Below are 13,685 nucleotides of genomic sequence, written 5' to 3'. Positions count from 1 at the left end.
GGAGATTCTTCCTGCCATTTCTGCCCAAACTTAAACAATTATTAAAAGTTCTAACATCTAGGATCAACAAAGGTATTATTGCAAAGGAATGGGGAGCTACTGTTTTCTCCTAAGTGGTCAGTCTGAAGAAGGTTGTGTCTTTCCTGCTTGAGAACACTTTGAAAGGTATTTTTCTTATTGTAGACCACTTTACAAAAGTGAGCAGGGGCAGCTGAAACTGGCTACAAAAGTAGCAGGAATCAAAGACATAGGCTTTGTTATGACTCCAGCATGGGCTATCTCCCACTAGAGCCAAAGTCTGCTTGATGAGAACTGGCACAGCACTGATTAGTCCTCATGAAGTTGCAGTAGGCACAACTTGAGGTTTTATCTAGCCCCAACACAAGGATTATGAGATCATTAGCTTAAGAAAACATCCCTCACTTGGAGAATAACCATTTAGCTGTAAGCATCCACCTCTACCTTCTGCAAGTCAACTCCCAAGCTACTATGACTAGCAGAAATGTAACATGTAAATGTAAGCAAAGCCACAAAAACAAACATGTGCTCTAAACAGCATGCTGTCTGAATAGCAAATACCTCTTAAATTGCTTCTTCCCTCAAAACTGTCGCACAGAAGCTATATCTGTAATTGCCAATTCACACAGCCAATAATTAGCTGAGACACTGCCCTTAATATTACGAAACACAAATCATTCCTTTCGCTCTGGAACGATACTACTTGGTGCACAAGCAAGGGGAAAATAGCATACAAAACATCTCCTTATATTCCTGTTCAAAATTACTGAAAAGGTGTGGAAAATAAAAGGAATGACTGCCAGACTGGCAGATTCTCCTCTCACTCATACTGCGATAAATCAGTCCGGATATTAAAGACTAAACACCATCTTTAAAAGTACTTTGATAAGAAGCCTGTTGCATTGTGGTTCCAAATCACTTGTTGCTACAACAACAACAAAAATCCACAAAAAACACCCTTCCCTCCTCCTTCGTCCCCCACCAACATATTATTCTAGTCATATAAAAATGAAGAAAAGCAAAAATCACTTACCTGAGGTCCAACCAAGCCGTTGATTCCCGGGAATCCAGCTTCCCCCTTCTTACCCTGTGTGTTCAACAGAAAAACAAGACCAGTGAGACTTTCCAAAGTTTTTTACTCAAACGCAAGTAAATCAGCATAACATGGGTAGGTGCTACATATAAGGACTTCTAGAAAGGAAGGCAGCAGACTATTTGGAGGGGTAGATAGGGCTTCCTGTCTGCCCAACTCCCGAGTTAGGATATTATTCCAACCTGTAATCCCGAGTCTCCTCCTGCGAACAGCATAAGAATATCCAGAAAATCGTGCCCACATCCTCAGGGAGGCTCATATGAAAGACCCTGAAGAAGACCCCTAGCCATAATATAACCAGGAAACCATGCTTATTTTTGTAGCTGCAAAGGGTACCAACAGACAAGCAGAAGTGGACAAATATCTTGGAAATACTAATTGCCATCACCCCAGACATACTCTTGAGGTATAGATGATGCTCTGCACCAATACTTCCCTGCAGAGCTGACAGTGGCCTTTGGGGTATTGCTCAGTTTTCTCTCCAGACCTGAAGGAACTGCTGGGAATCACAGAATGGTTAAGGTTGGAAGGAATCTCTGGAGAGAATAGCAACAAAAAGGACAGCATGAAAGAGAAAAATAGGTTAAACTGCCATGAGCAGCGAGTCAGGGACCAGACTTGCAGCAGCTCCGCTCCAACCCACTTCCACCATGGATTGAGTTTCAAATGCGAAAGAGTGCTTTGAAACCACACTGCCAAAAAATCAACCTTGCTTATTGACAGTTAATGATCGAGTTTTTAATAAAGCCTCATTTTACAAAATAAAACCTTGTATACTTCTCAGTGACGTACCCGAAATGTGAGCTGTGAAAGCCTAAGACTACTTTATTAATTCTTATTATAGGCATTGGCCTGTTCTGCTAACATGTCACGTTCGTTGCCTGTTCTCCAGAGCAGCAGTGTGCTCATCACCTCGGCACTGGCTGTACTTTCACCCCATTGCCCTAGTGCAATATGCTCCATGAAACCCCCTTTGAATTGAAAGTTGCTGTAGGAAAGAAAACACTCTTTCTTCTGCTGCATACAACTCCCCAAAAGTGCAGGAAAACAAAAGAGCCCTCTAGCATTTATGTCTGTTAAAATAATACCTTTTCTTTTTATTATTTTCAAAAATGACTTGTGTGTTGAATATAATTTTACTTCTTTGGACAGATGTGTGCAGCTGTTGCAAGGTGCTTTCAGCTAGATCAGCTCAGTTTTCCAACTCCTGCCTTATAAGATTTGAGTTTTGGCAAGCATGTGAGAGGGAAGAGAGGTGGAGTTTGAGGAAAGCAAGTGATCCTTGAGAAATGTCCTAAGCTGAATGCACATGTGAGCAGAATGGGTCACAACTGCTCAAGTATAAGCACCAAGAGGTCGGAGGGCTCATCCTACCTCAGGTGATGCCTGACACATATGAACTCAAGTGCATGGATGAATATAAAAGATTCACATTCTTTGAGACAGAAACTATGAATACATGAGGTATTTTTAAGTAGAGGCGAGATCAATGCCAATGAACAGAGCTCACTGACTCCTCTGCAAGCAAGAAAACCTGCAGAAGAACCAGAGAGATTCCCCAGGCCACAGGAAGCATAAACCAGGATGTGGCAAGGTAGCCCTGAGAAAAGTACACCCACATGAATATGGGGCACTGGCATTCACCATGCACTGGACCTCAGATATTCACAGTGAAAATGTCCTACATGGAAAGGAGCACAGAAAAAGGATGCCTGAAACCCTGCAGTAAAGACAAGGTTGATTTATTTTTCAGCTCGCCTGCTGACTTGCTTGCTTTGAGCAAGTCACATACTTTGTGACTCAGCTTTCTACTTGTAAAATAACCTATCCTTCCCTGAGGTCTTATAAATACTGAATCATTTATACTTCTGATATTGTTAGCAATATACTAGGAAGGCACCAGTGGAGTCATAGAAGCATCAGAGAAAGAAAAGGTTTTCTTCCCTTGTTTCCATTTCGCACTCAAACCACGCACTCTTTTTAAAAAAGGTATTACAATTAACCAAGTTGTATGTGACTGATGATGCGATTTGTCAGAGAGATTATGTAAGAACCATTTATTTTTTTCTTTTATTTTTCTCTCTAGTTCAGAGAGAGAAGTATTGTGGTTTAGAAAAGCCTAATATAAACACTTTCTATAACTCTTTGAAAGTACATAAACGGAATCAGCTTCCTCAGCTGTCCCCTTTTAATTTTTTTTTAACTTCTGAAAGTTAAAAAGCATGAATGCACCCTATAGTTTAACTATACAAAAAACAAAATGGGTGATAAACTGGTGTTCAGGCCAATTAAACCACAACAATCCATTTAAATCTTGTTACTCAAAGCTGATCAGTTGTGAGCAGCATGTATAGACCTCATTTTGGCCATCCACAAGAGTGTCTTTAGTTGTTTTAGAGCTTAAGGACACCACCCAGATTTGTTTTGCTGAGCATGGTAGCTTTGAGAAACTTAGTCTCACGGAATAAAAATTACTTGAGAACTTCAGGAAGGATTTGGCAGCTGCGCCGAGTCCCCAGACCTGTCTCAGAAATCAGAAAGATGGAGGTAAGTCCGTTCGCTTGCAGTGATAAACGCATATTTCGTTGCTTCACTGCATCACTACTAGCAGATTGGGTGAATTTGTGGCAGCAATGAGGTGCACGAAGGGTGCCCATCCTTTCTCCAAGTACAAGAAACTGTTGTGCTTTTGAAAACACTGAAAAATCCCTAGAAGTAGCTTGTAATTATACTGATAGAGAGGCCCTGAGTTTAATTTCTCACTGTCAAGGACTCATTCCAGCCACTCAAGAGGCAACTCAAGCTACAACACAGTGGCTCCATAACATTACGACTTGTCTGGAAAGCACAGAAATAGTTACTGGGAGAAATTATACCTGAAAGAATAAACCTCAGTGAAATGTCACATTGCCTACTAATATGACAGACATAGCTAGCAATTATGATCTGTTACTTATAGCAAAATTCAGCGTAGTGTATAGAAGTGTGTACCCTTAGACTGTATTAAATATGCATGTTATTTCCTTTCATCAGTAATTTGAATAATAGCATGGTTAAAAACACGTATTTTATTGTGAATGAATATATTTACTGACAATTTAATTTATCCATCAGTTCTCATTTTTTGCCTTATGTTCATTTGCTTACGTTTCTACTTGTGTCCTGAGGAGCTTGCAAGAACAGACATCGGAACAATTCACACGCTCCAATACATATGAACACAAACATCCTTTTGAAAGGTATCTACCATACAGGAGACAGGAAAGCGGGGGAAACGCTGGCTCTGCTGAAGGACAGATTTTGAAAGATATCATAGCACAAGGCTGTTTTGTGATCTTGCTGTCCAACTGCCAGAACACTTAATGGCAAAATGATTTCATAGCATAGTTTTCACTGAAGTTTGGCCTTGGGAATGGAGGTGATTTTGTTTCCAAGTACATAGGAAGTATCCTTGAATGTGACTATGACTGCTAGCATAAATGCCAACTGTTTCTCTGTAAGCTAGCTGGGATGCTAGGATTACCCCTTCCAGCTCCGTCCTTTTAACTCAGTATTACTAGAGGAGAAGAAATAATGAAGGCACCAATCTTTTACAAACTTCACGTATACTGGATGATAACAGTATATGAACACAAGAAATTGTTTCTCTAGCCTTCCTCACAGCATAGCAGTGCCACTGGGGTAGGTCAGCTTGTGGGTGACTATGCAGACGCCTGGGATAAGGAGAAATAAGGACTCAGGGACAAGGACAAGTAGCTCCTTGGCACTGGTTCTTTCCCAAACAGTTACAGAAGAACCATTGCTGGGGGTCTCTTCCCTGGCGTATTTTCCTAATGTGACACCTCCCTCCCTGCAGAGAGCCATCAGCTATCCCTTGCCCTTCAGACCCTTCAAGTCCAAGCTGATTAAAATCAAGGGAAATTAATATACAGAGAAATAAGAGTTGAAAGTGTTCACTGCAAAATTTCAAGTTAAAACTGGTCAGAAGAGAAACATCATGTGAAAACTTACTCCTGTCTCCCTAATAGGGAGCTCATCAGCCCTCAGAGGTCCAAGAAATTAACTCCACAAGTGACAGCCAACAAGGATAAGCCTTCAAGCACATGCAGGTTCTCAACATCTCTTTTAGGTTGAGTGTGACCTGAACCCCGCAGTCTCTGTCTTTAACAGGACCCTTTAGACTACACTATAAAACAAGTATGTCACACTTACTGAAGCTCATAGCCTTGCAGTGTAGTTGTAAAGAGTCAAGAAAGGACTGTAGAGCTCTGTTCTGCTCCATCTTCACTGATAAACATTCAGAGGATGAGGACACATGAACACAGAACTACTGAAACATGACTTAAATTGAATTAACATGACTAAACTGAATTAAAAATGCAGAAGACACCCCTTTGCAACTCATTCCAGAGTTAACACTCATTCTTCATGCTCAAACCTGACAAAATGTAAAATATCAAACTTTGCAATTAGCTTACACAAAGTGGTCTTGGCAAAAAAAAAAAAAAAAAAAAAAAAAAGTTATCTGTTTCTACATCAAATTCACTCTCATTCTGAGCTTGAGTCTTTGCACACATTATCTTGTTCATGAAGCAGTGTGAAAAACTATTATTAATACTTGCCTGATTTCTATATATTGGGAGTCTTTTTTATATAACTATTCTTACTATTCCTGTATTCTTTAATACGATTTGTGCTAATTCATCAATCTATCAGCATGAAAAAATCTCAAGAGCAAAGTTAGAAAGCTAAACTGGAACACAACACATCAATCCTGTCATGGGTCTAGATAGCTACCATCTTATGTCAGAGAGTCATAGAATCCTTAAGGTTGGAAGGGACCTCTAGGGATCATCTAGTCCAACCTCCCTGCCAAAGTAGAAGAATGCACTGTTAAGTGTAAATAGATTGCATTTTCTTGGCTTCCTATTGGAATTTCAATAATATTAAATGATCTTGCACCTTTTAAAGAAGAGACAAATTGAGTCCCGGAATTCTAAGTTCTTTGGAACTCACTTCATAAGACTCCTGTGCTTAGGTTAGATTATTCAAAGGTCTCTGTGCTTTCTTGGAGTATATATCTGACATTTTTACCTTTTTTATCTATCAAGTAAGAAAAGACAGGTTTATTTTAAGCAAATATTTCAGTAGATCAGATATCAAAAGTTAAAAAAAAAAGAGAGAATTATAATAAAGCACTTCTCAGTTTTGCAGAAGACGAAGACAGGAGGAGAAAAAGAACAAAGTGAACCGAGTCCACGCTCTCAGACTTTTAGCCCATGTTCAGGCAGTTTTAGTAAAATCAGAAGAGACAGCACTGCCTTTCACTCAGACATCTTAAGGGACAGATGAGAAGAGCAAAGCTTCATTCTTCCCACTGCGCACTCTTGAGATGAGGAGATGATTGTCAAAATATAGACCTCAGCTGCCAGATACTTGGAAATGTCTGCCTAATGATTTCATAAAGTTGCTTGGTTCAGGTTTAAACTGTTATCTCCTGGCCCCAGAGAGGATCAAAGGATGGACATGAATTGTCAGATTAGCAGTTCAGCAGATGTACCAAGGAGATTGCTTCTATTTTCCCTACACCCATAAATGGCTTCAACACCTGCAACTGAAGTAGGCTAACAGAAGAGTGCTTTTAGATGCCAGATAATCTGTTTCCCCAGCTTATGTTCTCCTTAGCTAGTGTGCTGCCTTCGTAGAGCCTCTGCACAACGATGTAAGCAGCCATTTGAATAGCTTTCCACACTAAAGATCTGAATGAAATGTTGTAATGACACTGAAAATGTATGCCATGTATTGGGACTCCTGGGCATGGGCTGGAAGAGGAAGAAATTCATATGTGGGAAGGCTCACTTCTGATCTATTTGGCTACCCATCTCTGCAATACCATCAGCTTCATCAGAACACAAAACTCCTTCTACTCTCCCCAAAATGTCTGGTTTTGCATTGCTAAATAAGACATTAGGAAGCTACTCCAACACATTCAGCCTTTCTCTTTCTAATGCCAACTAGGGACCAGCAGTGTCTTCCTTAACCTTCCCTCAGGTCTCATCCTTGTGCAGCACAGGGATTCCCAGCCCTTGGGCATTCTGGCCCTCATGCTTATATCAGACACAAGCAGAAGACTCGGCAACTGTTCCAAAAAAAGGTGCAGTCTAAGTAGGGATTACAGGAAAACTTTCGTAAGTAAAACTAATGTTTTCAAATGAAAAATTAAACTTGCAGTAGCAATCTTGAGTCTTTATTATAACATAAATGGTAACTCTGTATTAAAGTGGTTCTGTTTAATGGTAACTGTAGTATCCCATATGTTCTTTTATTTTTGCACCAATAAGAGGAACAGCAGTTTCAAGCAAAAATAGTATCATAGCTGATTCTTTCCAAAAAAAAAAACGTTCTGACATGTACAACCCAATCCTTCTGTTATTAGAGTATTTGGCACAACATAACATCTTCTATGAAATCTCATATAAACTGAGTGGGTGACTCCTGTATTTTATATCTAACACCAGACAACACCATCTCTGTCCTTTCCCAGCTCAGGATCTTCCAATTCCAGAAGACTGGTTATGAGACCTGAATTCCTCCAAACACATCTTTAGTTCATTAGTCATTTGTGCCAACTATATAATGACTAACTAAAGCAGTGCAGGAAACTAAGAACTGCAACAAACCCCTGGTATCTGCATCCCTGTTCGAGAAAGGGCGCCATACAAATATGTGCTGTCTGTGTCTAAAGCCTGGTTGAGGCTTTTGAGCTATAATGCAAACCAGCCCCTGTTTGGTATAAGCTTCTTTGCAGCATGCTGATCAAGAGAATCCTGAAATCAAATGGGTCTGAATTCAATGCCTTTTTTCTTTCAATTTCCCTTGGTAATTTGCCCTTTGCATTACAAGACGTTACAGCAGCATAGTTATAAAACAGCTCAGGGACAACATTTTCATCAGATAGAAATTGGTGTGACATCAGTTCTTGAAATCCCACCTGTATAGAGGAGCAGAGACACAAGCCAAGCAGATGGTTAGTGATTTTCACCTGTTCTGCACAGGTCAGCTCTAGGAAGGAGCCCTCACCTCATACCCAGTCATTTAAATCTCAGCCAAGTGAGAGAGACAATTCCTAGTCCTGTACTTTAACTTCTAAGAATGTTTAGAGAAATACTTGGGTTTTTCAATCAAATTTTTATGAGATAGTAATTAATACCAAGATTTATGTCTGTATTTTGGCAAGAACAGTACTAATGGTGAATGGGTAGTATCTGCTAATCTATTATCTCTCCTGCACCTGTAGGATATCCAGCAAGCCTGGGGTTTTATTCATCTCAAGTGTTCAGAGTCATTGACTAATTGCCTTTAATTAAAGAAAAATAAAATCTATCCACCTCAGATGCCTGATGACCAAAAAAGGCCCCTAGGAAAAGTCTAACTAGCTAGACACAGCAGAGTCTAGGGAAACATTCAAACACAGTATGTACCAAATGACATCTCTAATCAAATGATCATTAGTAGAAGCATTCTGTGTCCTGTCACAGACCCTGATAGATCACTGTCCTTTACCCAGCTAATATCGTCTATTAATCTTATTGAAGAAACAATGTTTCCCAGCAGGCTTTAAAACCAGGACAATTCAGAACTTGTCAACTCGTTAAGTGCAGCACAGTTTTTTTAAAAAAAAAAAGGGCACTGCTAAAGAGGCAAGGTGATATTTTCTAAAGACTGGAAAGTACAAGAAAGTAAGCAAATGCCCTTCTCCGCTGTGACATTAACATGAGATTCTGCCCCCATTTTCCCCAGATTACTAAAAGCCAATCTTACCTTCAATTCAGTACTAGGTGAGTTAACGGAAGTTATCTATAAAGGTACCTCCTAAGAAATATATTTATTCCTTCCATTGTCCTTTGCTCATAGCCCTTCCACGGCAGATAAAATGCAGATCAAAAGAGTATACAAAGGGAGGAGGGGCAACAACCTTTTCAGCAGCCAGAAGCAGACACAAATACGGGAAAGAAAAATACATGAAAGACTTCCAGGGAACCCACAGAGGACTCCAAAAGGTACTGAAAACTGCAAGGCCATAAAGAAGCTCTAGAAGAAAGGATGCAGGCCTCAAGGAAGCTTAAAAAAGTAGAAAACAGGGCAGAAAAATATGCTTAAAATGGGTACAAGTGCCTTATCCACAGCCTACTGAGATGTATTACAAATAAAAATTTCAACTCACCCGTTGACCTGGTAAACCAGGGACCCCAGGCTTGCCTTCTGGACCAGCCATTCCCTTTAAAAATGAACATATATTTATCAAGTTAACTTAGAAGGAATAACTAATGAACGAAATAACCATGTCCTAGCTCTTCTGTGCTACTGTTACTGTATGGCTATCTAGACAACCCCTACCTGATAATGACATGTTAAAGGAAATATTCATTACAGTACATACAGTTTTGCAGAAAACCTGCAAGGTCACATAATCACAGAATGGTTGAGGTTGGAAGGGACCTCCAGAGATCATCTAGTCCAACCTTCCTGCTCCAGCAGGGACACCCAGAGCATGTGGCACAGGGTGGCATCCAGGCAGGTTTTGAAGATCTCCAGAGAAGGAGACTCCACAACCTCTCTGGGCAGCCTGTTCCAGGGCTCTGTCACCCTCACGGGAAAGAAGTTCTTCCTCATATGGAGGTGGAACTTTCTGTGTTTCAACTTGTACCCATTACCCCTTGTCCTGTCACTGGCCACCACAGAGAAGAGTTTGGCCCCAAAAGGTCAAGCGCCCTGCAAGCAGAACATCTTATCTGACCTTGCCTTAGCCCTTTTTTCTCTTTCTAAATGTCCTGTGAGCAGAACGGAATATGAAAACAAGGTAGAAAAAAAGTGGCAATGCCCTGATGAAAAGCGGAGCACACAACTGTAGTTAAATTACATAATTAAAGCCAGCCTTAACTCAGTAATGCATCTTCACAATGCCATTAATTTTACAAAACCTAATCAACAGTGAAATACAACAAACATCTGAGAATTGAAAACATACTATGAAAATAAGGCATCAGTGATAGTTTGAAGTGAGACTTCCTGATAGAGTTGCATTATCAAATATAGCTAGAAGAAGCTGCAATTAAGCCATGAGTAAGAATGTCAGTGTGCCTAAACTGCTGTAAAAAACTGTGTTATATTGCCTGCTGAGATGCATAAACACACACTCTTCTACTTTATTGCTCATCTCTGCACTTCATTACATGATGACCTGCAAGTTACCAATGAGCATCCCCTTGAGATGTGCTCATCCCCTTGAGATGGGCCCATTTAGCCCCTCATGAAGTCAAAAATAAACAGAAAAAGAAATAAACATCATCTGCAGGACAACAACCTTGAGACAAAATCTATTTCTGTGTAATCAGCACCCATGTCCTACTTGCTGTCAGTGCTCAGAGTGGCTGTCCACAACAGGAGAACCTCTAATCCATGAAGAAAGCAGAAAGCTGAGGGTGTTTAAGCAGTTAATACCCGAACACGGCATAAGATCTTGCATACAGCCCACTGTCTAGTCCAAAGTTCAGTTTCTGGGTTTTGTAAATAAGGAAGAACTACTCACTGGAGGTCCAGGAAGTCCAGGCTGACCTGGTGGTCCTCGTGGGCCAGGCTCTCCCTACAAAAATAAGTGAAATAGAGAAATATGTGATAAAATAACTAAATGAAAAAATACATGGACATAATATTTGTACTGGCCACCTGTACAGGTTCTATATGATTCTTTTCCTCATAGGTCCCAAAAAGCCAATGCAGAGACCAGTTGGTTTTGTCCTTAATCCTAGGGCTACTTTAATTATCAGCATCTATTAGACTGCATACAGGTCAATTCATCCATGCTTTGCAGGTATTTATCCACAAGCAGCTCTGTTTTTCAAAGGTAGTAACTCCACCAAAGGCACTAGGTTATCTTAAATATTCCTGGAAAATGATGTGGGCCAGAATTCAATGCTGGAAAAAAGCACTCCATCACCCAAGTGAACCAGCAGAACCAGCACAACTATGAAGGGCTTCAAAGTGTTATGCATATCATTGATGTCATTATATTAAATAAAATTAAAATACAAATTACACACACAAACTCAAAATATATGTATTAATATTCACATTTTTGTTGACATAGGACTAAGACCGAAGAAACCAGTGTCCTTTCTTTGTTCAAGTGTTCCTATTCAGAGACAAGCTGAGCATAAAACTCAAAATACAGTTCCACTTTTCTATTAACACTTGCCTGGATTTGCAGAATTGTTCTGGCTAGCTGACACTTACCAATTTACACTTTACATTCATGTTAAATTCACTGCATCCAAGGACATTATCTTCTTTCTTTTCCCATTTACTCCTTCCAATGTAAGTAGGAGAGCTTGTTTCTTGATGTCCTGACAATGCCCCCTTAACTTTGCAGTCTTAATTTTGAAGCAGCATTTTAAAGCAAAATCCGACCTAACAAATGATTCTTACCTGCTCTCCTTTTATGCCTTCAGTATGCACCTGTAAGGGAAATGCAGAGTTACCAAAGAGGAAAAAGAGGTAAGACACAGAAGTGTCAGGGTGTAACTGCCCCAAAAGTGCCTTTTCCTCTCTTCCCCATGCCCCAGTACACATGCTGATTGCCATCACTCAAATCCTATTGCAGGCTGGGGCATATGTATTTAGGCTAAAGGCTTACTGACCCAGTTGCTCATAAAGTGACTAACACATCTGTGTAGCTGCATAAACAATAAGAACTGAATTCACTACCTCCTCAGCATAAGTAAGTAAATCCCCAAACCCAGACTTATTTTAAACACAGTCATGCTCAATGGAAAAAGTGTCAAGGCCTACTTCAGAGGCAAGGCAAAAATTTAGACATTCCTTCAGGTCCTCCATGCAAGTAATAAGCTTGAGAGCTGTCCGTCTTTCAGCATCTTCGCCACTTGCCTTCTGGTACTTCCCATGAGCTTTAGGACAAAGCATTGCTCATTTCCAAGGTTCTTATTTGCAGATCCTTCAAAATCTATTGGCAGCTCCTGACACATTACTGATTTCACATACATACTTTGACTCAACGGTAAGATGCTCTTCCCCAGAAAGGTCTTCTGAGCACTCTCTTCCTTCTTCGTTTCTACCACTTTCCAAGTAACAAAACTGCCTGCTGCCTTTTACATGATGAGCAGGGAGCTTCTCACTTGTCTTTCGTGCTCAGCGCTTTAGAACAGTGTCCTAGTTAATGTTATTAGTGTTAATGTTTCTTTCATAGTTTCCATCTAGAGTGCTAGACATCGCTGTCTTTCAATTTTAACCCTTTTTGGAAAGTAAAAGGAATAATCTCCAACTTCAGAACTAATTCTAGACCTCCTTGCTGCATACTTTCCAGCAAACATTCTCCTTCTTAAACATTACCTCTTTGCATAAGCAATACTAAGATCTGGATACCTATTTGAACCTCCTAGTGATACCACTGGAATCACTGAAGGTTCCATTGAAGGCAGAGGAAGGCACAGAGGAATGTAAAACTTGTGTCAGAGAAAAACAGGGGAAAAAAAAAAGAAGAAAGAAAAAAAAAAAAGAAGAAACAACCAGAAAAAAAGAGAGAACAACCAGAAAAAAAAAGAAGAAGAAGAAGAAAGGATAAATAAAAAAAAGAGAGAAAAGAAAAAAAAGAAAAAAAAAAGAAAAAAGAACACAAACAAAAATAATGTCTCTCCTATTTCTTAGTTTGCTATTTCATCACAATCTTCCTGATTTCAGCACAGCAGCTCTGTGTTTTTCGTACTGCACCATGGCTTTTTCCACATAGAAGGCACTCAGGGAAGCAGAAGCTCCCTTTCCCCTCCCAACTCTTACAACCCGCAGTATTTCAAGTCGATTCTGAACTTCCATTTGTTTTTCTAACTTCCACAGTCTCTGCTTTCCAAAGGCTGCTGGGAATCAGCTCAGCATCTGTCCCAGCAGACACTCAATCATGTCACGTCATCGTTCACTCCAATACACTTTAGGGAACACTGTCCTTGTCTCTTCAAGTCCTAATCTTCACATTTCAAAATCTCCCAAGGCTGTGGCAGTGCATCTCCTTGTTGGCACACATCACATTTCTCCTTCAAAAAATTCTTCCTTTTTCTAAAAAAATTCACTTTGTTTGAAAATCCATTCTCATTTAACAAACACTTCAAATCCTCCTTCCACCTTCCTTTCTTATGCAATATAGCTTACAATGTTTGTTAAGCTATACTAACTAAATACTTACAGAAGTGCCTGGTAACCCGGGAAGCCCTGGTTCACCCTGCATGGAAACACAGAAGAAAATGTAAAAATAGACAGACACAGATATGAATATGCAATCCTAATTAACTCAATTTTCTCTGTCCTGCAAGTGTATACATGCAGGAATTGATTGCCTTCTGTTTCACTGAGATGTTATACATTAATTTCAATAGCATTTCTTGACTTAAAATGAATGATGCATGGGGGTCCATAACATCAACTTTGTGTTTCAGAAATCTTATAGTCGGTGTACACATATCAAAGAAAAACCTACTTTATGCTCAGATCCCTAACGGAACCTTCAGGA

The 13,685-nt window shown here is 39.9% G+C and overlaps 1 protein-coding gene across 1 annotated transcript in view; it reads right to left on the bottom strand.

Moving 5' to 3' along the window:
• COL22A1 (collagen type XXII alpha 1 chain) overlaps positions 1 to 13,685 on the bottom strand; it is a 187,385-nt gene that overhangs the window by 67,274 nt on the left and 106,426 nt on the right. Inside the window, exons 19-23 of the mRNA XM_088535206.1 lie at positions 13,362 to 13,397; positions 11,597 to 11,626; positions 10,701 to 10,754; positions 9,336 to 9,389; positions 1,052 to 1,105 (exon numbers count right to left, since the gene is read on the bottom strand). Coding sequence (XP_088391332.1) covers positions 1,052 to 1,105; positions 9,336 to 9,389; positions 10,701 to 10,754; positions 11,597 to 11,626; positions 13,362 to 13,397 — 228 coding nt within the window. The remainder of the gene's footprint in view (positions 1 to 1,051; positions 1,106 to 9,335; positions 9,390 to 10,700; positions 10,755 to 11,596; positions 11,627 to 13,361; positions 13,398 to 13,685) is intronic.

This window comes from Tinamus guttatus, unplaced genomic scaffold (genome assembly GCF_059628265.1).
Source record: "Tinamus guttatus ecotype Peru unplaced genomic scaffold, ASM5962826v1 Tinamus_guttatus_pri_ptg000038l, whole genome shotgun sequence".
In the NCBI taxonomy this organism is placed as follows: Eukaryota; Metazoa; Chordata; class Aves; order Tinamiformes; family Tinamidae; genus Tinamus; species Tinamus guttatus.
The sequence above is the reverse complement of the archived record's forward strand: the minus strand, read 5'-3'. Positions and strand labels throughout refer to the sequence as shown.